The sequence below is a fragment of the Alosa pseudoharengus genome, unplaced genomic scaffold, assembly GCF_046254945.1.
Source record: "Alosa pseudoharengus isolate Yale_2024_CS ecotype anadromous, Long Island Sound unplaced genomic scaffold, YU_APseudo_1.1 YU_APseudo_1.1_scf_22, whole genome shotgun sequence".
NCBI lineage: Eukaryota > Metazoa > Chordata > Actinopteri > Clupeiformes > Clupeidae > Alosa > Alosa pseudoharengus.
The window spans coordinates 30,141,638-30,167,984 of NW_027468680.1; the positions used below are offsets into that span (position 1 = coordinate 30,141,638).

General features: G+C 46.1%; 1 protein-coding gene across 1 annotated transcript in view; it reads right to left on the minus strand.

Annotated features, from left to right (window-relative positions):
* Window positions 1–25,956, minus strand: part of prox1a (prospero homeobox 1a) — a 38,876-nt gene extending 12,920 nt beyond the window's left edge. The window contains exons 1-5 of the mRNA XM_076299666.1: window positions 25,509–25,956; window positions 21,059–23,025; window positions 20,230–20,238; window positions 16,287–16,388; window positions 9,589–9,783 (exon numbers count right to left, since the gene is read on the minus strand). Coding sequence (XP_076155781.1) covers window positions 9,589–9,783; window positions 16,287–16,388; window positions 20,230–20,238; window positions 21,059–22,957 — 2,205 coding nt within the window. The 5' untranslated portion in view covers window positions 22,958–23,025; window positions 25,509–25,956. The remainder of the gene's footprint in view (window positions 1–9,588; window positions 9,784–16,286; window positions 16,389–20,229; window positions 20,239–21,058; window positions 23,026–25,508) is intronic.
* Between the last annotated feature and the right edge of the window lie 391 nt (window positions 25,957–26,347).

Consider the following 26,347-nt stretch of genomic DNA (forward strand, 5'->3'; position numbering starts at 1 on the left):
TGTCGGTGTCTGCGTCTGTGAGCAAGTGACCGAGCAGCGCAGCCTTGAATGGGCCCGCGAGCTCCTGCTGGAAGGCTGGGTAAACACGGCCGGACACTGATTACGCACCGCACTGGCTGTCCTTGTCCAAACTATTTTTCACACTTAAGAAAACTTTCGGCCAGCACCATATGCTGCTTTCTCAACGCAGACTTTGGAGGGGGGAGGGTTGCCCCATCTATGCCACAAAAGATCAGTCTTCTTATTTTGCTTACTTCTCATTCCCCCCCAATCTGGTATTCCTTTCTTTTTCTAACTTTGGATTTTTCTTATTCACGTTTGCCTCTAAATTATGTCAGTACATAATTATGTTAGTATCATGCTATTTTAAGATCATTTCTCTACATATTGTTGGATATAGTTGTGTAGTTGTTGTAAAGCAAGACCAGTTGCCTATTTGGTTATTTTTTTTGGGGGGGGTGGGTATTGAACAGATGATGCAGCTGAATGTATATGCGAGAGTGGAGAATAGAACTTCCTTCTGGCCTTGGAGGGCTGGAGGGGGTGGTGAGACTGGGGTCACTCTTGGCCAGGTTAAAGGTTATAAAGTCATTTGTCTCAGATTGCAATTGAGGCAAGTTTTTTTCTCCTTTTTTCGTCTGCTCCTTTTTCCAAAGACATGGAAAAAAGGGGTGTGTGGGGGAAAGAGGGACATCTGGAGAACAGGGAGGGAGGTGGTGGGTGGGGTGGTGTGTGTGGGGGATGAGGGGGGGCACAGAATGGCCTGAAGGACTGAGAGAAGTGGGCAGAAGGAAGGGCGCAGCTTGGAGTTGGGTCTTTCTTGTCTAGAGAAAGAAGGGGGCTGGCAGTGAAACTAATGAAGGGAAGAGAGAGAGAGAGAGAGAGAGAGAGAGAGAGAGAGAGAGAGAGAGAGAGAGAGAAAAAGAGGGAGGGAAGGATGGAATGAGGGAGGAGGAGGAGGGGGCATAGAGAGGGTGGGAGCGATGCCAGGGCCTGGGAAGGCGTGTGTGTGCGTGGGGGCTACAGATGTGTCAAAGCCCCCTGGAGCAAAATAATGACATAATCACCATTGGTGTCACAGACCAGACTGCACACAAGGTGACATGGGACACTTTAAATGGGAGCCTTGGCCAAAATGTCCCCCACGCCCCCCCTCCGCTGAACTCCAGAGAATAGAGAAGGACTTCCCTTGTCTTGGCGGACTGGGAGCAATAACAGCAGTCCCGTTTTTACACTGTTCTGTGTAAATGTTTCTGTCTTCTTTTCTTTGCCACTGTATCAAATGTTTATATGCTGTTTTGTTAGCCTCTTTCTTAGCCACAGTGGGACACGCTTCTCAGACAAACACAACCGTTTTGAAACTTTGAAAATCAACGTTGTGACTGAAACCAACATGATGCAGTCTGGTAAGGAGGAATCTTTTTTTGTTTTTGTTTAATGGCTGTGGTTAGTGTCTGGGATGTTCTCCTGTCTCCCTCGCTCGGCAGGCTCAGCTTGCTGGGGGGCTATTAACAGCTCTGTCTATGATTGAGCGCAGGTCCCTTCTTGACAAGAAAAAAATGCCCAGGCCGTGGCAGGGACCACTTTAACCTAAGAGGCAATTAAAGGAAGTGGACATTCAGCAGCACGGTGTCACACTTAAGGGCTCAAGGCATGTGACTTTCCTTGGGGTGTGGGTGTTTGGGGTGGGGTGGGGGAGTGGGGGTGAGATTGAGTCAAGTTCATTTTTAACTGGAACAACAGCAGCATCTAGACAGCTGCATTGCACATCCTTTAAAGGCGATTAATTGTTCACTTGGCAAAACAAAAAGGAAAAGAAATAAAAAATCTTCAGAAATCCACTAGTCAGGTTCAAAAAAAGAAGAAAAAACAAAAACTCACTTACTATGCAAAAAATAAAAAAGAAATCCCACATAAATTTTAGCTGACCATAATTTGGCTGACTGCCCAATGGACCAGAGAAGGTCATTGTTCTTGATCAAGAATGAATAACACAAAGCAGTACATGTAAGAACTGGCTAGATTGCTAACTGGTATGTATTACTAATGCATTAGTTATACAATGCATTAGTTAATACATTGTTAATGGTCAGAAGTATATGATAATGAATGATAATTAGTGGCTTGTGTTGTGTGTGGTAGGGAACATGCACTCTCTCAACACGGCCACACACCCAGTCTCCACCTCTCTCGCTCGGCACAACACAAGCTCAGTGGGTCAGAAAATAAACTGGGGCGAAATAAGAACTGGCAACAACAAAAGAGCACACAATCAACCATAAAGGCTCCACCTTTAGATATGTTTACCTGTGTGTGTGTGTGTGTGTGTGTGTGTGTGTGTGTCTGTGTGTGTGCGTCTATGTGTTTGTTGGGGGATGGGGGGGGGGGGGGGGGGGTTGGGGGGGCATTTTAATAAAATAAAAGCGGGCTGATTTTGGCTGCCACAGAAGGCTGGGGGCTAAGAGCCCCTCTGTGCAACTTAGTCCCCATTAATAAGTCATTTTGCCTGGAAGAAAAGGCATTGCCTGAAAGCACAGTAGACACACACCCACACACACTCACAAACACAAACAGATCTACTCACAAGTGATTAGGTCTGTGTGTGTGTGACAACCCCCCACCTCCTCCTGCCGTAATATAGATGTTTTTGTACCCACATTGGGCAGGTTCTGAATGACTAAGACCAACTATAAATGGGAGACTCACGTCAAAGCAAATGCCAGGCGATACAGATGAAAACCAAACACACGCTCACAAAAAAAATAAATAAACCGATTTCTCAACACCTAATTAAACATTTATAAGCATGGGCCCCGATCTTTCATCAGATCAAAGTGTACGCCTTCATCTGTTGCCCACAAGCACTCTGGCCTTCCCTTGAAAAAAAAAAAAACGTAGAAAAGAAAAAAAGCTCAAGCCCTGATACATGTCCATAGTACACTGTAACAGCAGAGTCTTCTATTGCTCTCTCTTCTAAGCCGTTCTCCTTGAATTTAAGAATAAATATTTATGCAATTAATCGAGAGTGGCTAATCCCCCGCGACAAACTGGAAAGCCTTGGAGAGTGATTACGCAGGCTTCTTACAGGAAAAGGCCACTAAGCTACTGTGAGACAGTGGTGCCACTGAAACGTCCAGCTGCGCTTCTACAGATGATTAACCAACGGGAGGAGGAAGTTCAGTCGCCTCGTCGGAGGGGACACGGGGACCTGGTGACCTCCCGGGACCAAATTACGCCAGGTTCCCAGGAGTTGGATCAAAGTGCTTACCTTTCCCCTACTTTTTGTGTCTCTCATGTCAAACGTGTTCCGATACAGTCAATTTTGCAGCGGTTTGGAACGTAAATTATTTTCAATAGCCTTGTGGTACGCACAATTCTGATACAGATAATCTATCTGTTTTTTCCAAAGGAGTGTTTTGCTGAAATTTAATTAATTTACCATTTCCTGTCTTTCAGTAAAGAACCTTTCTTTAGATTAGAATGTTTACTCTGGGTACTTGGCAACTGGTAGATAAGGCAGTAGCTGATCTACTCCCTCCAACTCTGCAATTCCTCATGATTACAGTGCTACACAAATATCATAGACCCCTATCTAACCACTGGCAAAGCTAAACTGATCCATTCTCTCACCTTGACTACAGGGGCAGGCTATGCAACAGTCGTAGGTTATAGTGACTCTGAGGGAGCAAATACATCTGCTGTTTTAACTGAGTAAAGGTCTTAGGTTTGGACCGTTTTTAACCCTATTACTGTTCATACTTTTGCTTACAGATCACTCTCTGTATAAGTGTTTAATGGGGCAATGATGCTTCTTGGATAAGCTCATCCTTGAGGTGCAAATGGTTTGTTGAGAAGGGCCAGGGTGTTCAGAGGCACTCGCGTACAGCGCCGGTGTCACTCTGGCACACTCACGCCGAGGTGAGCAGGCGTCTCTAATGTCTAATAAATTGAGCGGGCTGTGAAGTGAGGAGCGCCAATAACCGGGGCTGATATGACAGGAGTTTGTTTTCATTGGCCCCCATTACGTTCGGGGCTGGGACGTTTCTCTTTGACAAGAACTTGCGGAGCGTGACATTAACGGGGGCAGGGGGATGGTTTTGGGGAGGGAGGGGGGCAGGAGCGCTCCAGGATAGCAGCAGGAAACGCATTACTCTCTGCCATCCATCAGCTTGGCACGGCGCTGGAGCAAGAGACTCTGACTGTAAAATATACCGTTTTCAGGCAGGTCACCCCTCGGTCTGTCAGGCTAACAGTCTGTGTATCAGAAGCCAGGAGCCACACAAGACCATTTAACACCAAGCAATGAAAATGTTTATGTATTCTAATGTTTGTGTTAAGCCGTGAAGCTGTGGGTTTGTATTTAGCATTTGAGTACTTGTTAGACCCAACATGCCCTTGTCTCTCTTTCTGTGTGTGTGTGTGTGTGTGTGTGTGTGTGTGTGTGTGTGTGTGTGTGTGTGTGTGTGTGTGTGTGTGTGTGCGTGCGCGCGCATGTACTGTATGTTGACTGAAGAACTTCCTTCCCCATGTCAGGCTTGTTTAAAGCGCCTAGTGTATGGGATACAATCAGTCGATTACGGCAATGCAGGGGGGACGGCTTAATTGTCCGCCCTGTTTCTGAGACAATAGCCAGTGTCAGCTGACTTCATTGAGTCCTTAGCATCATGTGAGGGTGACAGAGGCCTGCCACAGGCCGGGTATTGTGAGGGCTGCCCATGGCAGCTGTGCCCAGGCCCCCGCCGCCCGCCTGCTGCAGATGCCCAAAGACGGGTACCAAGTCATGCCCACGTCAGGGAGCTTCAAGACTTGTGACTCCAATTAAAGTCAATGACAAGGGAGCGCTTTATATGTAGGCCCTCTGATGTATGACAAATTTCAGGCGATCAGCTGAAACAAAGAACAAACCTGCCAAACCTGATGGCTAAAAGTGTTACAGTTCAGCCTCAAAAAATATTAATGGTTCTCCAGTGAACTTTAAGGAAGAACCCTTTTGGTTTATACTTATGTACTAAATGGTCTGCATGGATTTGAAAAGTCCCTGTCTGGCCCCTGACAAGAGTTCCTGCCTGAAATGGTTCCAGATGTATTTGTACTATTTATTTGTTAATATCCTTTAATCAGCATACAAACATATCCATTTGGCTCTAAGTGGCACTACAATAAAACCACTGATTGCATGACAGGAGAAGAAGGCCTCCCTTTATTAAAAATAGGGCCTCAGCGATATCCAGCTGTAGCACATGAATGAGCAGCCCTTCAGCGTGCCACAATGCAGTGGCGTTTAGCCATTGTGCTGCACCTGTCAATAGGAGAGGTGCATCAAAAAAGACACGCAGGAGAGGAGAGGAAACTGAGATGGTCATGCTCAGGCCAGCGAGGCCCGGCCCTGATGGCTGGAGAGAAAGAGAGAGAGAGAGAGAGAGAGAGAGAGAGAGAGAGAGAGAGAGAGAGAGAGAAGGAGAGAGGCAGAGGGCAGGGTGAGGTTCAGAGAGAGGTCTCAATGAAGAGCCTGCTGCTGTAACATGACCCCGCATCTAAGATGCACACCTCACCTAGGCAGCCCACTCCAGGACAATCACAGAGAGAGAGAGAAAGAAAGAGGGAGAGATAAAGAGACAGAGGGAGAGGAAGAAAAGAAGGGAAGTGAAAGAGAGAGTGACAGAGTGTAAAGAAAGAGAGAGTGGGGGGATTGTGAAGTGTGCTTGCTGGTTGATAAAATATGGAAAGGCAATCCTCTGCAGGGGAGTAGAGCATCTACTCAGAGGCCGGGACCCCCCGTGGCAACAGTAATGGCAGCCTCACTCCCCCACCACACCCCACCTCTCTCTTATTGATAACCCCCTTCTCCTGGGCAAAGCAGTAGAGTGTGTGTGTGTGTGTGTGTGTGTGTGGAGGGGGGGGGGGGGGGGGGTGACACTATACAGGACCAGACAAGGGTAAAGGCAGATGAATGTCACACAATGGATGGAGGCGGCGGCAGCAGTGAGCAGCATCCATGTAGACTTTGAACTTTTTTCCCCGTGTCTCAGAAGGACAATTAATAATGAAGGCCTTTGGGGTAGGTCGCGCCAGGCGGGGATAGCGAGACAACAGAGATGAAGGAGAGAAAGAGGGAAAAGAAAGGCGGGGGAAAGAGGGAGAGAGAAAGAGAGTGGGGGGAAAAAGTAAAAGCGGAAATGAGTCTTTAACAACCCTCGACACTACACTGTCTAGCTAATTGATTATGTCCTTCAGGTGGGGTGTTATTGATTTGAGGCTCCTACGTTTGTGTACCATGCACTGAAGAATGGTATTCAGCAATGAAAGAGTCTGAATGAGAAAAAAGGGATGCTTGCCCATCTGTCAGATTGCACACCAAAGCCCAAGAAACGCGTTAGTGGGAATTTTTTTTCGACACGCCACTTAGACAGAGAGATGTAGGCTGAGACACACACACACACACACACACACACACTCATACAGAGGAAGAGCAACACAAAGACTCTTATCTCCTTCTTTTTTGTCCCCCTGTATGAAAATCGTGGTAGCCAGCAAGGACAGACATCCGATAGCCCAGCAAGACTATGAGAAAGCCTTGAAGTCAAAGGCATTCTCTGTGCAGGCTGTGCACGCACCCCAACCCCACCCCTGTTTCAAAAGGGACAGAGATCACAGGGAAGGGCCTCATCCTCCTTTAAACTCGCTTTCGCAGGGGTGTGGCCAGGGACGAGAGGGCCTCGGGTCGGGGGGGACCAGGGATTCGTCTGCTCGAGGGTAAAGAATCTTGACAGAAGAGCCTTGAACTATTTTCTGGAGGCTGGGGTGGGGGTGGGGGGGTCGAAAGATGAGACCCTCCCCGGCCTGTCATAAAAAATGCCTCCTTATCCCCCCCACTAGCCCTCCAGTGTCTCTTGTGAACTGATACTGGAAGTGCAAAAGGCTTTTCTCTCAGAGTGCCAGGCATAGACGGAAGCCCAGGCCCACAGGTCAGAGTATGCCTGACCAGTCCAGGCCTGGGCCCTCACCCTCACCCTACTAGGCTAAGCAGTCCGCATTAAAAACTCCTGAATCATTTCCATACCCAAAGTTCAACTCCACTTTTCAGCTACTTTGTACTTTAAAGTTCACAATGATTTGACATTGTTAGCCAGAGGGAAGGCTCAGGGTGAGCATGGGAGGTGGGCACTTATTATAAACGTCTACTCTCTATGACGGCGCAAACCACACAGGAGTAGGAGTTTGTTTTGCATGTGTCAGTTAGGCAGCACCACTGCCTTCCTCTGCTCTGCCCTGCTCTGTGGCAGTGGAAGGAGGCTGCTGTGGGCTATGGCCGCTGCTGGCTGTGTGAATGCATGTCTGTCTTGCACACACACCAACACCTCCCGGAGACAGATAAGAGCCCTGACAGATAGTTGGCCGCTGTGCCCAGAGAGAGAGAGAGGGGAGGGAATTCACCCACCTCTTTCCCCTCAGATGCAAATATGGGCGCTGCATAGTATTTTGTCTCGATTTGGTTAGTCCAGGAGCTGAAGTCATTTTAATGTACTTCAGCCACCAGGGCCGGAATTCTGTCTTGTCTATTTACACACCTCCTTCCCTGTTGCGTGCTTATGAGCATGAGTTTCCAATCGGGAGCGCTACTGTAGACTGATAATTACCAGACACTTTGCTGTACTGAGGAAAGCAAAAAAGGGAGGGGGGGGGGTAAACAACGGAACTTGAAAGAAAACGCTAAGCAGGGGGAGAAAGGCGAACACGTCGAAGGGCAATTAATGAAGCTCCTTTAATTGCTGCTTGTGCTCATTCCACCATGAGGAATGTGACAATTATGTCATTAAAAAGTTTGTAATGGGAAAGGGCGGCCGGGGGAGGAGATGAGGAGGGGAGGGCAGAAACAAATTTGAAGAGGATGAAAGAAGCTGAAGGAAATGAAACAAAAAGGGAGAGAAAGAAAGACAGAGAAAGAGAGGGAGCGAGCGAGGGAGGGAGAGAAAGAGGGCCCAACAACAACAAAGAAATCTCAAAGGAGAAGGAGGCACATTACTGGTGCACATTGACAGAGTAGATTACCATCAAACGATCAGCAAAACAGAGGGCATATTCATTCAAGAGGAGGGACCAAGGTGGAACTTTGATGATGCTAAATTTGGCAAAAGAGCAACTTGCTGAATCGGCGGTGGTTCCGGTTTCATGCCTCAGAGTTTGACAGGTGGAAAAGAGAAAATTCAGTGAAAAATCCCAGCGTGAAGTGTCCCTCCGGGGCGTGGAGGTGAAAAAAAAAAAACGAGAGAGAGAGGAAACAAGATATGTGACTTCTCTGCTGTGCTAAGACAGAGCAGGGGCTGAGACGCGAACAGACAGCGGACACAAGACAAGCAAAAAAAAACACAGGCACACACACACATGCACACACATACACACACACACACACACACGCACACACTTATATACAAACAAGGAGGAAGCCTGAGGGGGAGAGCATGAGACTGCTTCGCCACCTAACAAGCATTTGCATCTGCGACCAAATTTTTTGGTTTTCCATTATGGCCGAGTCAAAGAAAAAAAAAACAAACAGAAAAACGTCCTAGTCCTTCCTATCTACCTGCATGCACACCTGTGTGACTTGCGCTGCTCTTGATATGCAAAACCCAAACACCCTACCCCCCCGTCACAACTCCTCAGCCAACAAAAGTCTTATTCACTTCACCTTTTTCCTTCGGGTGCCCATGCAAATCTTGCATTGATGTATGGAAATAGCAGTGTGCCCTAAATAAGTTCCTGGTAAAAGCCAGAAAATATAAAAAGGTGTGGCAGGTGCACTTCTTACACTGGCACCCTCATAAATCTTGTCTCTCAGAGCCATAATACAAGTAATGATAATTGTAAATAATTAATTAAAAATAAAACTGTTTGGGCTAATAGTGGGATAAATGATGATGTTGCTGTACAGACAGCGCTTAAATGACAAAGGTCCCAGTGGACAGATATCGATGGAGAGCGAAGGCTTTAAATGTGAACGCAGCAAATTGTGTTTGACAAGGACACTTGGGCCTGAAGCATCGCCCTCTTTTGCCTCATCAAGCAGACAGGCAGACGGACGCAGAGGCGCTTCTCAGCGGAAACTGACTGGTTCAGACGCCCTGCGGTGCACCAAGCAGAGGAGGTGCTGGCTAGCCACTTTACAAAGGCACCGTTTTCTCAGCATAAATAGAGAGACAGGTGAAGACAAGCACGGATGAGAAGGGAAGGTACACTCAGAGAGGACAAGTACACACAAACACAAACACAATGTGCTTACAAGAACATGTTAATGTAAACCAGCTAAATCCCTCTTGACCTTACATCTCTTTTCCCTCCAAGGCACCATTTTCAAAATATTTACTTGATCAATCTTTAAAATTGTTATTGTCTTGCTCAAATACGTATGCAGGCAACACAATTGTAAGTGATACTTTTAGTTTAGGATTTACTGTAGGATTGACTCTCTGATCAGCTGGACTAATTAAGTATTCTAAGCAAACGCTCCATAGGCTGACACACAGGCCAGTGTGTGTGTGTGTGTGTGTGTGTGTGTGTGTGTGCGCGCGTGGGCACCAGACGAAGGCTCACCTCAAAGTCGTTGGCCTTGTTGTAGTGCATGTTGAGGGCACGGAAGAGCTCGCAGTCGCGGCTGACGCTGAGCTCCTCGACCCCGGTCACGCCGTCGTTGATGGACTGCCGAGCGAACTTCTCCATCTGGATGTAGTAGAACTCGCGGAAGTTACTGAACCATTTGATCAGCTGGGAGGTGATGCACCTGTTAAACTGTGGGGTTTTGGAAAAGAGAGGGAAAGGGTTGAGGAGGAGGGAGTTTAATTGATTTGTTTTATCACTGAAAAGAGAATAGATGTTGACAAGAATTTTAAAGAGGTTTCATTTAGGTGTTAAATGCATAAAAAGTAATCCTAATCATAAACATATGATGAATACAATATTTAATGTTGAATGGAATGTACTGAATAACTGAGGGAAATAATAAAAAAACCCTCACATTAAAAAATGATGTAACTAATTTAGTGGGTTACTCTATTTGTGTGTGTATGTGTAAATTTAAACATAAAATAAAAAATGCTCAAAAGTAAGTTGATTGGGGTTGGGTGGGGCTATTGTGAGTAAAGCTTAAAGCACACCACACACATACACACACACACAGGTTGTCATTTGCATTACTGTGAGTGACAGGCCATATTCAGAGTGACTGATCCAGGAACAGACGCGTGCAGGCAGTGTCAGCGCCCTGTAACCTCACAAATGACCCATGTCACAACAGCATGTGCTCTTTAGTCCTGACTGTGTGTGTGTGTGTGTGTGGGGGGGGGCTATGTGGCGTGAGTGTGTGTGTGTGTGTGTGTCAGTAAGAAAGGATGGGACTGTTATGTGTATGAGTGGTGTATTTCGGGAGAAGGAGGTTTTACATGTTTGTGTGTGTGTACTCACATGCTTGACTGAGTCTGGATGTGTGTGTGTGTGTATGTGTGTGTCTACTCGCTTGAGTGAATCTGGATGTGTGTGTCTCCCTCCCTCTGTGTGTGTGTGTGCGTGCGTGTGTGTGTGTGTGTGTGTGTGTGTGTGTGTGTATGTATGTGTGTGTGTGTGTGTGTGTATCTGTATGAACCCACCAAGTGCCAAGTGTGAATTCACAGAACAGCTGAGTTGCATGTAGCCAAGTTAAAACCAATAAATCCACGGGGCTTTCTGTTCGCCCCTGACACCCGGCCTTCTGTCTTTTGTCATTACAAGTATTCATCAACGGCCCCGCATCCTGCCGGCCCGGCCACTCAGCTGCACTGTGTGCTGGACAGCAAGAGGGCTGCGCATTCACCCAAAACTCAGCGGAGAGCAGCACTTATCTGTCTGTGCTCATGAGAACATGCAGGCCACAGCCAGCATGATAACTGAGAGAGAGCAGAGGGAGAGAGAGAGAGAGAGCAGAGGGAGAGAGAGAGAGAGAGCAGAGGGAGAGAGAGAGAGAGAGCAGAGGGAGGGAGAGAGAGAGCAGAGGGAGGGAGAGAGAGAGCAGAGGGAGAGAGAGAGAGCAGAGGGAGAGAGAGAGAGAGAGCAGAGGGAGAGAGAGAGAGAGCAGAGGGAGAGAGCAGAGGGAGAGAGAGAGCATAGGGAGGAAGAGAGAGAGCAGAGGGAGGGAGAGAGAGAATGATAGAAGGGTGGTAGGATCAAGGCTGTAGGAGGAGCCAGCGTTTATGTGACTGTCTCTCACTTTCTCTGTGTGGGTATGTGTGTTTGTGAGACTGAATGAGTGAGGGAGCGTGTGTGTGTGTGTGTATGTGTGCATGCATGTGTGTCTAGATGTAATTACCATGTAGAAAGTTGTCTGCGTGCGAGCAAATTTAAGATAATGAAGTGAATGGGCATTCATGGCGTTGGGGGAAGCTAAGTCACAGAGAAGAGGGGGCCGAAGGGTCTGCATGTAAACCCCCCCCTCAACACACACACACACACACCACCACCCCCAGAAGGCCAAGCCAGGAGCATAATTACAGAGGCACCACCAGGGTTCTTGCGGATAATTGACCAGAAAAAATGATTGAGTCATCATCAAAATGCCCTAGTCTGGAAAAGTTCAAACATGTACTTAACCTATGCTGGCATTATGCATTCATACCGTGTGTCTGCTGTGCTGCTTGTGGGGTGCCTGATTTACTTAAGAAAAAAAATCAGAAAGAAAATGGATGGATGGGAAAAAAGACAAGAAAGAGAGTGAGAGGAAGGGAGGGAGTGCAGGCTATCTGATCTGCTGAGTTTGGGATTTCAATAGGACTTAAACCTATTAGGATCTGTTGAACTCCAAACCTACCCACTCCCCCCCACCCCCCACATTTTATCTCGGACGCAAAATACACTGTCCAAATTTCCAGACTCTGAGATAAGGACCTCGGGGGGCCCCAGTGTGACGACTTATTTTTCTCCCCCCTTTAATTCTCTTAGAATAAGAAACAAAACATTACAAAATGATAGGAGCCTGTTCACTGGGGAATGAAAATTGCTTTGACATGGAGATTAGGCTGCGGCATTGTTACAAGACATTGTCTCATATGAACAAGGCTCGGGGAGGAGAAGGATAAAAGCTGGATGGGGGGATTTTTTTTTTCTAGAACGGCCAGCGGATGACATAATGGAGACTACAAAAAAGTAAGTCCGCATGACATTGTTTGTCAGGGGTGGTAAAAAGAGGGGGAGATTTAAAGCGGCATTGTTGCCGAATAGAAATGCCAGAGATGCAGCGGACAAAAAGAGCAGCGTTGCTGGAACGTGACAACTCAGCAATTAAGAATCATGTCATCTGCTTGTCAAACAAACACGTCCCCTCCAACCCCTCAGCTCGCCGCACAGCATAACCCCAGTACAGGGAACGAGGGCGAAAAGCAAAATAACCTCAAGCGCAATGACACCCAAAAATGTATATCTACAACTCGTGACAGGCCAAGACTTAAACCAGGCCATAGATAGACGTCCTACACAAACACGTTGATCATATTTTATTTATTACGTATATGAAAATGTCTGCTTGTAATTGCGGTTTCTGTCTGTCTGTATAAATATTATATTGAAATAATTTAGCTTTTTTTAGCCAAATTTTGGACTGTGTTGTGTGCAAACAGTTAATTCAAACAAAAGAAATGTTTAAAGAGCTGAAGAGCTTCAGCTGGGCCGTGTGATCCCTCCCTCTCCTGCGCTTACAAGATCTTTTTTCGGGGGGTCGAAGTGAAGTTCTTCCCACGGGACACGGCCGTGGTGCGGCTGGTTTACGGAGCTAAGAGCCATGGGGGGAAAAACCTGCTCGGCTGGCCGATGAGCACGCTGAAAAGGCTCCTAAAACAAATCAACGCGACGCCTTTAATCGGGCCGGGCAGCGGTTTACTCAGAGGTCCGGCGAGGCGGCGGAAGAGGCCAGGTTCACACACTCATGCTCAGGGGCCTGTGAAAGATTATTCCCGGCGGCGGAGGCGGGGGCCGGCCTGCAGAGGTTCCGCAACACCCCCCCATCCACCACCACCCCCTATCTCCCCCAATAACCCTCACCCCCCGCCCCAGTCACCAGGGGAGACTTGACCTATCACTCTGCACGTTCCCTCCGTTAGCCGCGGACAATGATGCCTTTCACACACCTTTCACACGGCTGTTTCGGGGCCTACGCCCACACATCTTTAAGCTAGCACCCCCCCCCTCCCCTCCCCTCCCCGCGCACGCTCGCTCCGACCAAACCACCAGCACTGCAATTCTTCATTGAGTTGCCCTCTCAGCAAATGTCTACAGAACACCTCACCTACTCTTCACTTATGAGTCAAAAGAGAAAAGTGACATCTAAAGAATGGTTTAGACTTTAGACGTTTGCCATCCTTTGACTCACTCTCAAGTTAAATCAAAGAGAAACTAAACGACCAGTTCTTTTAGATATTTGTCATGTCTTGTTGTTGACACAATAAGATCTTTTGAATGCCATACTTGTGAGCTCACAGAAGGCGAGACAAACGATCCTATTCCAGAGCCCTTGTGTCTGGAGGGGGGTATTCTTGGTGCGTCCCGCCAGTGACCCCTCAGGCGACTGTAAAGAGTTTCTTGGAGGTGAATTAGATACCTTGACCCCATCACTGTGGCTTAGCCCCCTTTCAAACCCAGCTGCGACCTTGCCTAAGTATGGCTGTTGACCCTCCCTGGTCTCCCGCTGTGTCTGCTTGCCAGTCCGTCACAGGTGCTGGTCTTAGTGTTCCACTAAACGCCTTCGTGGTTATGAATAAGACTGCACCCAGGGGCCAGAGTGGCGAGCTGATGGATCAGGCACTTCACTGCCACAAACGGAGTCTTCATTTTCTCTCTCTCTCTCTCTTTTTTTGACAAAACTCTTTTATATTGGGGGGAGTGGGGGGTAAAACTGCCTGAGGGCCTCAATGGGAAGTTAATGTACTTAAACTATGAGCTGCAGCTTGGTGGGGATAGATGGCTGGGTGTTTCGGGCGGTGGTGCTAGTGGGTGGGTAGATGGTGCATGATGGAAATGACCTATCATCCCACGGGCAGCATCGCTCTGACCTACACTTTGACAAATATGAGGATAGATAGAGATTACTTCACACCTTGCGGCAATTCAACTGACAACACGGGGTGAGCGAGAGAGAGAAAGAGACAGAGAGAGGGAGGAAAGGCATTATCCATTATATAACCACTCAAATCAATGGACTGCTCCGGCTTCCTGTTGCAATACTAAGGGGAACTGAGTGGTAATCTCCGTCTGACTACCGACTGACTCCACACAATCGCCACTTGAAAACATCCCTTTGCCATTGGAGCTGAGGGGGAAAACAAAACAAAACAAAAAAAAGCCCTGCATGCCATTCCCTGCCATCAGCAGAAAAAAAAAACAAGGTGAAATGCAAGGATTTGTGAAAGAATTTTGCACCACTGCAAAGATGACATTTTTTCTCTATATAGGTTACAATAAAAAAATGTATCTTTGTGAATTTTAACATGTTGTTTCACAACATTATATTTTAATAAATAATCTTTGATCTAAAATAGAGTAGAAGTGAAAGATAATCATTTTTAATGTGAAATCTTAATTTTTTAAACATCCACTGAAAAATTAATTCCAGTTTTTCTTTCCCTCACACCCGGATTTTCGAGGTACAAACCCCAACAACATGTTGTTTATTTCCTTAAGCTGTGCACGGTATTAAACTAGTCTAGTCAAAAGGCAGGGATTTCTAACATCCAATTAGGGGCATCTTTTTTGTCTTGGAACAGTTGTCAAATCAACCCACTTCCCACACTCATCCTTCCCCCAGTAAGATCCACTCATTGTGGGTCTAGTCTACACAGGCCTTAAAGCATTGGTTCCCATCACCATTCCCAGAGTAATTAGTTAGTCATTTATGCTTAATTCTCTCCCGTACATACTAGTTGATCCAACAAACACATGCCACCCATTGTCAATCTGCGCAAGTAGGGCCAGTGAGAAAAAAACAGTCTCAGGCTCCTGACCTTGTTTTGAGATATGGTAATGTAATACATTAAAAACTCTGGGATGGCTGTGCGTAACAAGATAAGCAACAGTAAAGCTGACTGTGGACCACATTTGTGCCGTCCTCATTGATATGCATCTATTTCATAAAAAAAAGAAAAAATCACCTCAGAAGTCAGTGATTTGTAGAATTCTGTGTATTTGAAAATATTTAAGACTTGTGGTTTAGTGACTATTAAAAAAATGTAAAAAAAAATAAAAAATCATGAATCCTATGAATGTGTATGAATCATGAACGTGATTTAACTGTTTTTCTGTAGTGGTGTGTGTAAGACCGTGAGTGTGTGTGTCCGCCTGGCCTGTCGTGGGTATGTGTCCCGTCAGGAGAAGGGAGAGACATGGAGTGGCTGTGTGTGTGTGTGTGTGTGTGTGTGTGTGTGTGTGTGTGTGTGGTTCTCACTAGGGACGGGGTGAAGGGCAGCTGGGCACTCTACTGCACGTCTGCTCATTTAAATACTGTGCCCTGAATCTGTCACATTATTTATTCGCCGTATGCACACTGTACACTGCATCAACAACAAATTAAGTTGTAAATAAAAAGACAATCGCCACCATTGTTTTGTTTGTGGTGTTGTGCTGCGGGTTTGTTTGTTGCCCCCCCCCCCCCCCCCCCCATCTCTCTGTCCTATAGTTTTCCTCCACTCCCATACTCCCTCCCCCTTTTTTCCTTCCCAAAAGCAACAGTTAAAGATGGGGGGGGGGGGGATCTGTCTACTAGGATTTGTTCACTCTCTCAGTCACTCTCTCTAACTCTCTTTCTCCCAACACTTGAATCACAAAGACGCCAGTTACACGTCTAATATCATAAGAGCCTTGCCCCACAGCAAAACAATGGTGGAAATCCATCCCACCCTCTCTCTCTCTCTCTCTCTCTCTCTCTCTCTCTCTCTCTCTCTCTCTCTCTCTCTCTCTGTCTCTCTCTCTCTCTCTTTAATTGTTATCGTTATTATTATTTCTCTCTCATCATATGGATAGTGCCTGTGTGAAAATGCTAGCAAAAGGGAAAGTCGGCCCCTCCGCTCCGTGGCCATGCATGCGTCCTCGGCGGAGATTAAGGACAGTTATTTTAATTGGGAGAGAGGAGCTGGCAGGCCTGCCTCGGACCCATCTGGTCCGGAGTGTCACAGACTCTCCTCGCACGGCATAGAAGGAGAGAGGGAGAGAGAGAGAGAGAGAGAGAGAGAGAGATAACAACATCAACAACAACAAAAAAACAACAAACATACCAAACTCACCTTCACATCTGAGAAGAACATTTTGAGCATGTTGGAGCTGGGGTAGCGCGTGTAGAAGAACATCAGCTTGGCCTTTTTCAAGTGGTTCGGGGACAAGCCTTCCTGAATTTGGAATTGTTCAGGTCAAGGAATAGCACAGAATGGTGAGACAAATACACAATGCGTCGAGAATAAACCAGAGAGGCAATTGAACCCCTTTGAGAAAATGTTCAAAGGGTTGGGACAGATTTTTTTTTGTCATATAAAGTGTTTACAAATGCTTGAAACATTTCTCAACCTACGTGTCTGAAATATGCTACAGTAATAAGCAAAGGCATTGGGGCCGCAATGACAAGTTCAGTTGACCACTGTCCACCTTCTTCTTAATCATTCTCTCAAGTGCCAGTCAACGTATGCAAACGCCACCAATCAATAACCGACCCCCCCCCCCACCAATAAAAATCCCTATTTATCTAGAGGTGGCATTGCCCTCTAGGCTGGTAAACAGAGGCCGCGGCGGAATGTCCCAGGAGACAGGAGGAGCTAACCAGAGCGATCTCACCATTACAATTAGCCCCCCTTCAAACCCTCCTGTGATAACCCCCCACCCCCGCCCTCGGCCGCCTGGCACGGTGCGGATCGGCTGCCAGCTAGGGCAGCTTCGGCCACATCTGTGCCGCAGACTGGCCACGCCATTTCTGTGGCAAATTAACGGCTTTATAATTTATCAAAAATGAAGATGCATGCGAGAGGAGAGTCAATGGGCCCCCACAAGGTCAATTACGAGGCCCTCCGCAGAAGCCACCAATCTCGTTTAGCGCACACACACACACACACACACACACACAGTAAATGAAAAATGCAAGGGGATTTTAAGCCAGCAAGCAACTACATAAAAAATCTGTGCATTTCTCTCAGACAACGACAAAGTAAATGATTTACAATAAAGAACAATTAGAGAACACTATTGACTCAACAGAAATTTACAGATATAGATTTTTTTTTTTTTTTTGGTGAATAACACACTTGCACATCGACCCGTTGAGCATGTATGCGTCTTTTAAGCTTTCTGTGATGTGGCAGTGATGATGGCTGCTGATTGACGTGTTTCTTGTGCCAAGCATGGATGGAGGGGAGGGGGGGGGGGAGAACCCTAGGTGACCTCCATTACAATGATAGGGAGAGACTAAAAGAGCATTACTGTCCCCGCCGCCATCTGTCATAACGCATACATGAAATAGCTGCAGTGAATGGGGAGGGATGAAGACAAGCTGTCCTTTTACCAAACAAACCGGGCTTTTGAAGGACCAGATAGCACATTGAAAAGCGCCTGAATGGGGAGAGAAAAGACTTGATGGAAAAAAGGGGACTCGAGTGTTCTTTGGGTGAGAGAGAGGAAAAGGAGGGAGAGCGCAAGAGTGAGAGAGAGGCCTCCTTTTAGTGACATGCAGAGTAAGACACAATTTCACCAGACTAGCAAGGACACAGGACAGAGGGGTGGGAGTGGTTAACATCCCTGTGAGCTTCTTGATAAGATTAATTATATTGAGATGCTCTTTTCAAATTACAGATCACATCTAAAAACATTTCATATTCGTGATCTCAATTAAGGGCCAAATCTCTTTAGAAGCTTAGCTGCTGCCTGTGTCATCGTTTTTTTATTTTTTAATTTTTTTTATTATTCTCTCCTGGATTCATTGTGCTTCAATTAAATTATCCATGTGTGGGGACATTCTTTCTAGTCTTGTCTACTCTGTTACTGCATTACTTTCAGCCTTTAAAACTGAGTTTTACTTCCAAAGATGCTTTCAATACAAAATAAAGCATTACCAAATGTATCTGTATGTTGTAACAGAGCAGAATATCCAGATATCTACTGTCATCTATCTATCTATCATCATCTAGCATCTACTATTACATCAGTTCACAATAGAGGCAGATGCTTAAAGCGAGAGAGAAAAAAATAGCGGAAATTCCGCCTGCTTTTACATTAAGCCACTTATTTCAGCCAAAAAACACGACTTTAACACACGGAAACAATATATGCTCATGACTTGAGTCATCACTCTCATTTTACCCTTTAAGCCTCTCTTCCAAGAAAAACAAAAAAACTGGCTGTCTCCAGGAGACATAAATATTCATGGTGGCAAAATGGTCAGAGTAAACAGTCATCTAGATTGTGTAAAAAAGCAGCGCGAGAGCGAGCCTAGCCAACAGGCCCAAGGTCAGGAGAGGAAACATTGTGGCCCCCCATAAATATAAAGACTGGACACAGCGACAAGAGAAGGAGCAGAGACTGAAACACAGCGATTCCAAACACCGTCTGCGTGCATAAACAAATACAACTGACACACACACACACGGCTCAAGCCTCTCCCATCCCTGCTGGGCGAGAGCGAGACTTGGCCTGTGTGTGTGTGTGTGTGTGTGTGTGTGTCATGTAAGGGAGACAATAACTGCTGAAACTTGATCCAATTGCCAGGTGTAAGGAGAAAAGAGGGTGGAGGGGGGTGAGGTGGGGAGGGGTGAAAAAAACAGAAGGATGATGAATCCATAAATTAATGCTAGACATCTGTTCAGCAACATGAAAGATTAGAGGAACAGCTACAGGACTGCTGAACCTTAACTATCGCTCAAATAAACAGGACATGTGTGATGTGTTGAAATCAGCCTTTCAAAACTAGAAAATGTCCATGTGTTCCAATGTCCTTTTGTTATTTTTAATGTTTCAAAAATGCTAATATAAAGAGTGTGAGAAGTAGCGATACGAAATGTTAACAGTTGGTGAAAGATAGCGTCAACACATTTTTAACAGCATCTTCCTGATGATAGAGTGAGATAAGGAGAGCTCCACAGAGTGCTTGTGTGCCACTGGGGCTGGGCCTTCAGTCTGATAGACTGAAAATGCAAAGCACCTTCACCTGCACCCATCCACCACCTCCGCCACACCCTAATCCCCCCCCTCCCTCTCGATGTCTTAGTACAGCACAACAGTAGACTTTCTATATGCAAATGCAGGAAGGCAACTGAACAAGGCTATTTTTCTTGAGATGCAAAAAGGGACGCGTGACAAGGAAGATCACTCTGCACGGGAGCGGGGGAGACAATCGGCCGTCTGTTTCTTTCCTGATTTGAATAAAATTTAATATTTGATTAAACAGCCTCGTCTTGCAAATACCAAAACATGGGGCTTGTCGAAGGGGCCAATTGCGCAGGTGTCAGTGCTTGTCTCGTACACGCAGCACTAAGGAAGTTTAACTCGTTCAGGATTTAAGGAAACAAAGAATCCTTTCTTTCCTTGCCTACTTGATGCGTAAATTACTTGAAGTACATTTAAAAAAACTCAAAAAAACTGTCCATAAGAATTTAAATTGTAAGAGGCAGTGTGTTCAAGAAGATATAATCTGTATGATCCACTATTTTAAAAAGATTAGGAAATTAAAGAAATGCTGAAGAGTTTAGAAGGAGTTACACGACTCCATGTAAATACATTGCTTTAATAATACTAATACTGATGAATCATGGCTGTCGGGCATGTAAACATCCTATATTATACATTCATGTCTCACTATTTTTTCTCTCTCCCTCTCTCGCTCTTTCTCTCTCTGTCTCTCTGTTTTGCTTGTGTGTAAAGCTCTTTGTACTTTACAAAGGACCTGCAGGGAGGGAGGACAGGTGAGCCAGAGGCTCCGTAAAAGGTTTGGAAAAAAAAAGAGAACGGAATAAAAGATAAACAGCTACCTGCAAACACCTGTTCACACCAGCTCTGGATGAAAGAGGGAGAGGGGTGGGGGGTGGGGAGGGGGACTGCTGCCAAGCAACAACGACAGTCCTAGAAGGGCCTCCTGCAGGAGTAAGATCACAACGCTGTTAAAACAAATAAGACTCTGTCTTCCGATCAGCAACTGTTACTTGCCGTAGGACGTTACATTTCAAGGTACACCACTCTTGTGTGTAGACAAACCTGGACTGTCTGTCATCTTCTAGTGCTGTGGCAGTTTTATAAGGCTCAAAGCACAGCACTCTGTCATCGCACAGGGCTCCTACTGAAATGCTATAGGTGGGGTGGTGGAGGGTTCTCAATTCAACTAAAACATCTAGGCCACTCAGTCTGTCTTCTCTTCTTTTTCCACTGTGAGTTTCTCAGACCCCTCTTAGCAGACCCCACTTGCCTTTTTCTTTTTTCCCCCTTTCTCCTTTTTTTCCTTTTTTTCCCTTTTTTTGATTTCCCAGCTTTGAAATATGATTTGCTTTGAGCGTTTATGTACAAAGTCTTACATGCGGAGTGATGAAAGGGGCTCCATTGTGAGGTTCCCTGTGATTGAGGGAACAGACAAGAGATGGGAAGGTATCTGCTCCCACCCCGGCGGAGCCTTTCAGGGCCTCTCCCTATAGCTGCCACTTAAAAGCCTCAAACCAGTGAGTTCTGTTTAATCTTCAGACTACTGGGAGAACACAGGGGCTTACAACATGAGCCAATTAATGGAGATTAATTGAAATTAAGTACTTCTTTTAATTTTATATATATATATATATTTTTTTTTTTTTTTTTGGGGGGGGGGGTGTATTCATGAGAAAGATGGCTACTAGCAGTCTTGTGTGTGGAACACATTTTGTAATTGAAAAGGATGTTTCATCACCTCTTGTCTTGGTTTTGAAATAAAAACACTATTTTGTGTTTCACACCAGTTGTCTAACAACAAAAGGCACTTAAACAAATAAACAAGCACACACACACACACACAGACATACAAACAAAGATGGTTTATAGAAGTTTTGAGAAAGGATATTGCACTCCCTGAGTACGGTGAGATGTCAGCCATGTCTTGGAGGTCTCCGCACTCAGACTTGATGAGCGAGAGGGACAGGCCCTCGGTGGTGCTTCCCGGGTGCGAGGGGGACATGGATCGGTGGTGGTTCATGTGGTTCGACATCTTGGTCCGTAGGCTTGTGGTCTCCCGGGAGAGGTCGAGTGACTCTGGGGAAGACCGGTCCTTGCCCGGGTAGGCCGAGGGTGGCCCCAGAGGACTCTGGAAGGGGTAGCCCATGAGGGGCAGGGGGAATGGGTGGCGGAATGAGGGTGGGCTGAAACCCATGGTGGCCGTGAGCGGAGATGGGTGCAGCGAGGGGTGGTGGTGAGCCCCAGGGGTGGGCAGGCCGGACGACTGGTCAGAGGAGTTCTTGCGCACCACAAGCGGCAGTGCCTCTGTCTGGTCGTTGGCGCCAGGCATGGGCATCCCGGTGAAGTCGAGCGGGTTGGGAATGATGACGTCGCCGAAGCACTGCAGGCGCTGGTTGGCCGTGTGGAAGTTGGGGTTGTCGCCGTTCATGGTGAAGCGGTCCTGGGGCATCTGCAGGGGCGGGAACACCTGAGGCAGGGCCGGGCGGGGTGGCTTGGCGAACACCTTCACCACCGTGTCCACCACCTGCGACATGGCCGTGTTCAGCTCCTGCTTCAGTGTCTCGGCCAGGTGCTTGCCCTCGGCGTGCATGGACTGTGGCCCCTGGGCCTTCCCCCGGGAGCCGTCTCCTTTGGGCTTGTCGCCCCCTTCAGCGATCATGGTCTGCTCACGGATCAGCGCTCGGGCCCGGTCCAGGAAGTGCCCGGGGTCCAGGTCGGACATCTCATTGTCGGAGCGGTCCGGCATGGAGTCGTCGAGCCGCGCGCGGTTCTCCAAGCCGCCGTCGGAGCGCATGCTGTCCTCCGACAGGTTGCCGTCGTTGTCGTCGTTCTCCGAGTCGGTGCTGTCGTAGATCTGGTAGAACTTCTCCTGCAGCTGCCGCAGCTGCTTCTGCATGTCCTCCAGCTGCAGCTTGAGCTGCCGGCGCTCCTCGTGCTTCTGCTCCTTGCGGGCCGACACCAGCTGCTGGAAGCTCTGCTGCTGCTGCTGGGGCAGCTTCTGCTTGCGCTTGTTCTCCCGGTAGCTCTCGCGTGGGCTGGGAGGCTGCTGCTGCTGCTGCTGGTGCTGCTGCTGCTGGTGGTGCTGCTGCTGCTGTGGGTGGTGCTGGGGCCCCTCGCGTTCTCGCTCCCGATCGCGCTCCCTGTCGCGATCGCGCTCTCGGTCACGCTCGCGCTCGCGCTCTCGGTCGCGATCGCGCTCCCGGTCCCCGCGCTCGCTCTCGCCGGCCCCGCGCAGCGTCACGCTGGGCGAGTGGCTCATGCCGCGAATGATGTTCTCCACGCGGGCGCGCTTGGCGCGCAGGTGTTCGTCCGTCAGCCGCTCGATGTCGAACTGCGTCATGGTGGGCCGGCCGAAGGGCGACAGGCACTCCTGGGGGCTCTCGCGCGACGAGTTGCTGCACGCGTCCTCTTGGTGGGCCTCAGAGCCTGTGCTGGACAGGCCGCCGCTGCCCTGGAAGTTGCCGTTCTCGCTGCCACCGTTTTTGCCAATGTTGTTCTTCAGCAGCTGTGAGATAATGGTGGCACCCGGGAAGGGCATCATGGCGTCCTCGTACGAGTTTGCTCTCTTCAGGAGCTTGCGTAGCACGTTGGACTTCTCGCCGTCGCCGTGTGGCACCACGGAGCACTCGACGTCCTGGTCCGAACCGTGGGGATTCATGGCACTGAGTATGGTTGCTTTTGCCCGGGCGAATACCGCAGATGCTGTGCCTACAGTCCTTTTCACCCCGATGTCAACTCTTCGTCTCTTGGTTTGTCTGTTTAGAAGGGCTGTGTTGTCATGGTCAGGCATCACTGGAACTGTTATTGTGCCATCTTCAAAAGCCTGTCAGCTGGGCAAGGCTCGAGAATCCTGGGAGCCTGCCCAAACAAAACACACAAACAAAACACACAAACAAAACACACAAACAAAACACACAAACAAAAATACAAAAAAAGGAAACAAACACATCAAACATTTTTTTTAGTTTTAAGTTTCTTTATCTTAATCCCATGTAAAACTTGGAATACAGATTTTCTGAAAATATTCTGTAGCATGTAGCACATTTTTGTGAAAAATAATATACACACACATATATATATATATATATATATATATATATATATATATGTGACGTGCCAGATAATTAAAATGAATGTTGTACCATTACTATTTCTGAAAAGTGATGGCAAAAACTACAGAAGTTGTAAACATAATGTCCATAGAAATCCAGACTCCTCCAAACACATTTATTTTCATTAAAAATGTCAGACAAACTCAAAGATAGCAAATAAATGCCCATAAGGAGGCAATACTACTTGTATCTTAATCAGTTACCTCCCTCTAAATGGTCATAGCCAGAGCACAACATACATTTTAGTCTTACATTATCGAAGGTGAATTTAATGCAAGACTTTTTACCTACTTTAAGGACTGCAGCGCTTTGGTTGTATCTGAGCACTCATATGAGCATTACCTAACTGTTCTCTTAATTTAGTAAAAAACAAAAAAAACACCTTGTAGCCAAACTCATCAAACAGGTGAAGACAAATCTGTTCCTCACACATTACCAATATATATTTCATTTCCGTGTGTGTGTGTGTGTGTGTGTGTGTGTGTGTGTGTGTCTGTGGTCAAATACCTTGCATATTAGCTTCACTAAACTGACAACTGAACAAAATATGCAAGTCCCTATACACAGTGGTCGAATGCATACATTCAAAGCATTCGGCGACCTAACTCTGACCTAAAGATTCTATAACCATATTCTTCCTCTAAATACTTAAATTAGAATGTACAATAAGAATATTTATATGCTCATATATTTAACAAGTTGAACATTTCACAAGCATATGGAAGTCACTTATGGTTGAGATTCTAAGGCTTCATACCACCATCAACATTGTTTAGAGCAAAACATTCAAATGCCACTGCTCTAGTAGAACAAAACTATATCTACAGTATTTCCATCAGTACAGAATATTCTGCCACATGCAAAGTGACCACAAAATCACACAGATTATGAAGAAATGCTTCCATGAACTACACACCTTCCATATGGCACTCTTGAACCACTTCAAGAAAACTGGATAAAATGCTTTCCTCACTCCATAAAAGTAAATCAGGGCTAGTTTAATTTCAAACTCAGTTTTCAGTCATGTTACCACATATCAAGAACTATGACAAACAACAACAACGAATAGTGTTTCTAAACTGACATTCTTGACGCGCTTAGTCCACATCATAATGTTTCTTGGTAGTTCAATAGGAAAAAAAGCTACAAGGTACTAATTTAACGTGACTGCTCATACACCTGTCGCCAACATATGTTAAATGTTGCGTGTTCATATTCAGGCTTTCCAAAGTAAAATGGATTTTTATACGTAATCCAGGAGGCCCAGCATATTCGCATGGCAGTGTCGTGGCCAACAGAGTAGGCTACACAAGAACGCACTGAGCAGATAAAAGAAAGGAGCAAACCGGACATTATTCACCCACAAAACCCTCATCACCTGTGTATTTCTAAATTGAAGTACTTTCATTGTGAGATGGCAATGAGGGAGAATGCATATCTTAACAAAGGGGAAGACGGGCTTTGTCATGCTCTATTGATATCTCTGAATGTCAACCATCGCAGAAGTTTGGATGGGTTCAACTTCTCATTTCGGGTAAAGGGAAATAAATCATGTTATATAGCCTATCAAAGTGGGCGAATTTCAGAATTATACAAAAAACTTAAACTGAATGACACAAAGACCACAGCAAAAAGCTGCGTGTTGACAATTGGCAAGACCATTAGGAAGCGTTGCGCCGCAGATAACTGACAGTCACTGAAACATTATAACTGTTAAACATATAGCTACACGATACCAAAGAAAAGGCTGAACAACAAAACCACCATTCAAACGTCTAACAAATGTTTTCTTCTGTATCAGGCCTATAAAATAAATCCCCATATGTACTATACTTAAAGAGTCATATGAAATAAGATAAAGTGTGAAACTAACAGAAAAGTGATTTAAGTGATACATTAATTTAATAAAGATCAAATATAGTCATGACAATCCGGAACAAATGATTATTCACTTAACATCTCCTAATGCGCACCAGAATCAAAGAAACAGCAGCCGACTTACTTCACAAAGTCTCTTTTAAAAGTATACCATTCCATTTATCAAACCTTGTAAAAATGTCCTAAGAGTGCCATTGAAAATCCTGCTCGCAATGATGCACTTTCCGTCACTGATGCTACGTATTTATGAAATAAAATTATTAAAATCTTCAAACGCATCTACCAGCAAAGACGTAACCATTTGAAGGCAAAGAGAATGAACGGGAGCGATACGAGGACAAGGTTACTTACTCTGCAGACGAGAGGAAATTGAGCTTCTTTGCAATAGTGAAAGAGAGAATACGGAGGGTTGTTCGCCTGGTGATGAATATTGTAATTTCTCAGGACAAGCACGAGCGACGAGAGTGAGTGAGTGAGCTAGAGAGCTCTTTTGCGCCGCTCTCCTTTCCAGATGGAAACTGTGTTTCTCTGCGATGCGTACAGGACGGGGCTAGAGCGCTCTCGCACTAACAAGATTCACTTTAAGACGCAGCTGAAGGAAGCAGGAAGACGGCGCGTCATAACCATTGTGATGTAACATTTCCACCTACCAATAAGAACAGTCCGCTGGATTTAGAGGAATACAAAACGCCGAACTTCACCGACGTGGAGAAAGACTCGCCGGTCAAAAAAAGACTGCTTTCGCCATCCACTTTATACAACAAATGATTTTGCGGAACCTGTAAGGATGCATTGTCTCCTGAATTAAGAGAGAACAATTCTGTGTTTTGCCTTGTTACATCTTGTTTAACTGTGTAGAATACATTTAAGTTTCATGATATTTTAATAATTGAACAATTGTATTTTATCCTCTTTGATATAATATAGGCTATAAACTGTTTTGGCGAATGCATTCTTTGCCGTTATTGTTTTTCAAATCAAACCCTTATTTGGAAAATGATAACAGGCTGCATAAAACATAGAGCTATGATAGCCTATTTCAATTCTGAAAGTTAGACAATCATCCAATTATAGCCTGTTTTAATCGTCTGCACCGAACAGGCCATCTCTTGTTTACCGTCTGTCAGATTTATTATAACGAATGGACAAACATGATAGAGAGGCATCGGCTAAATATTTATTATTATTTT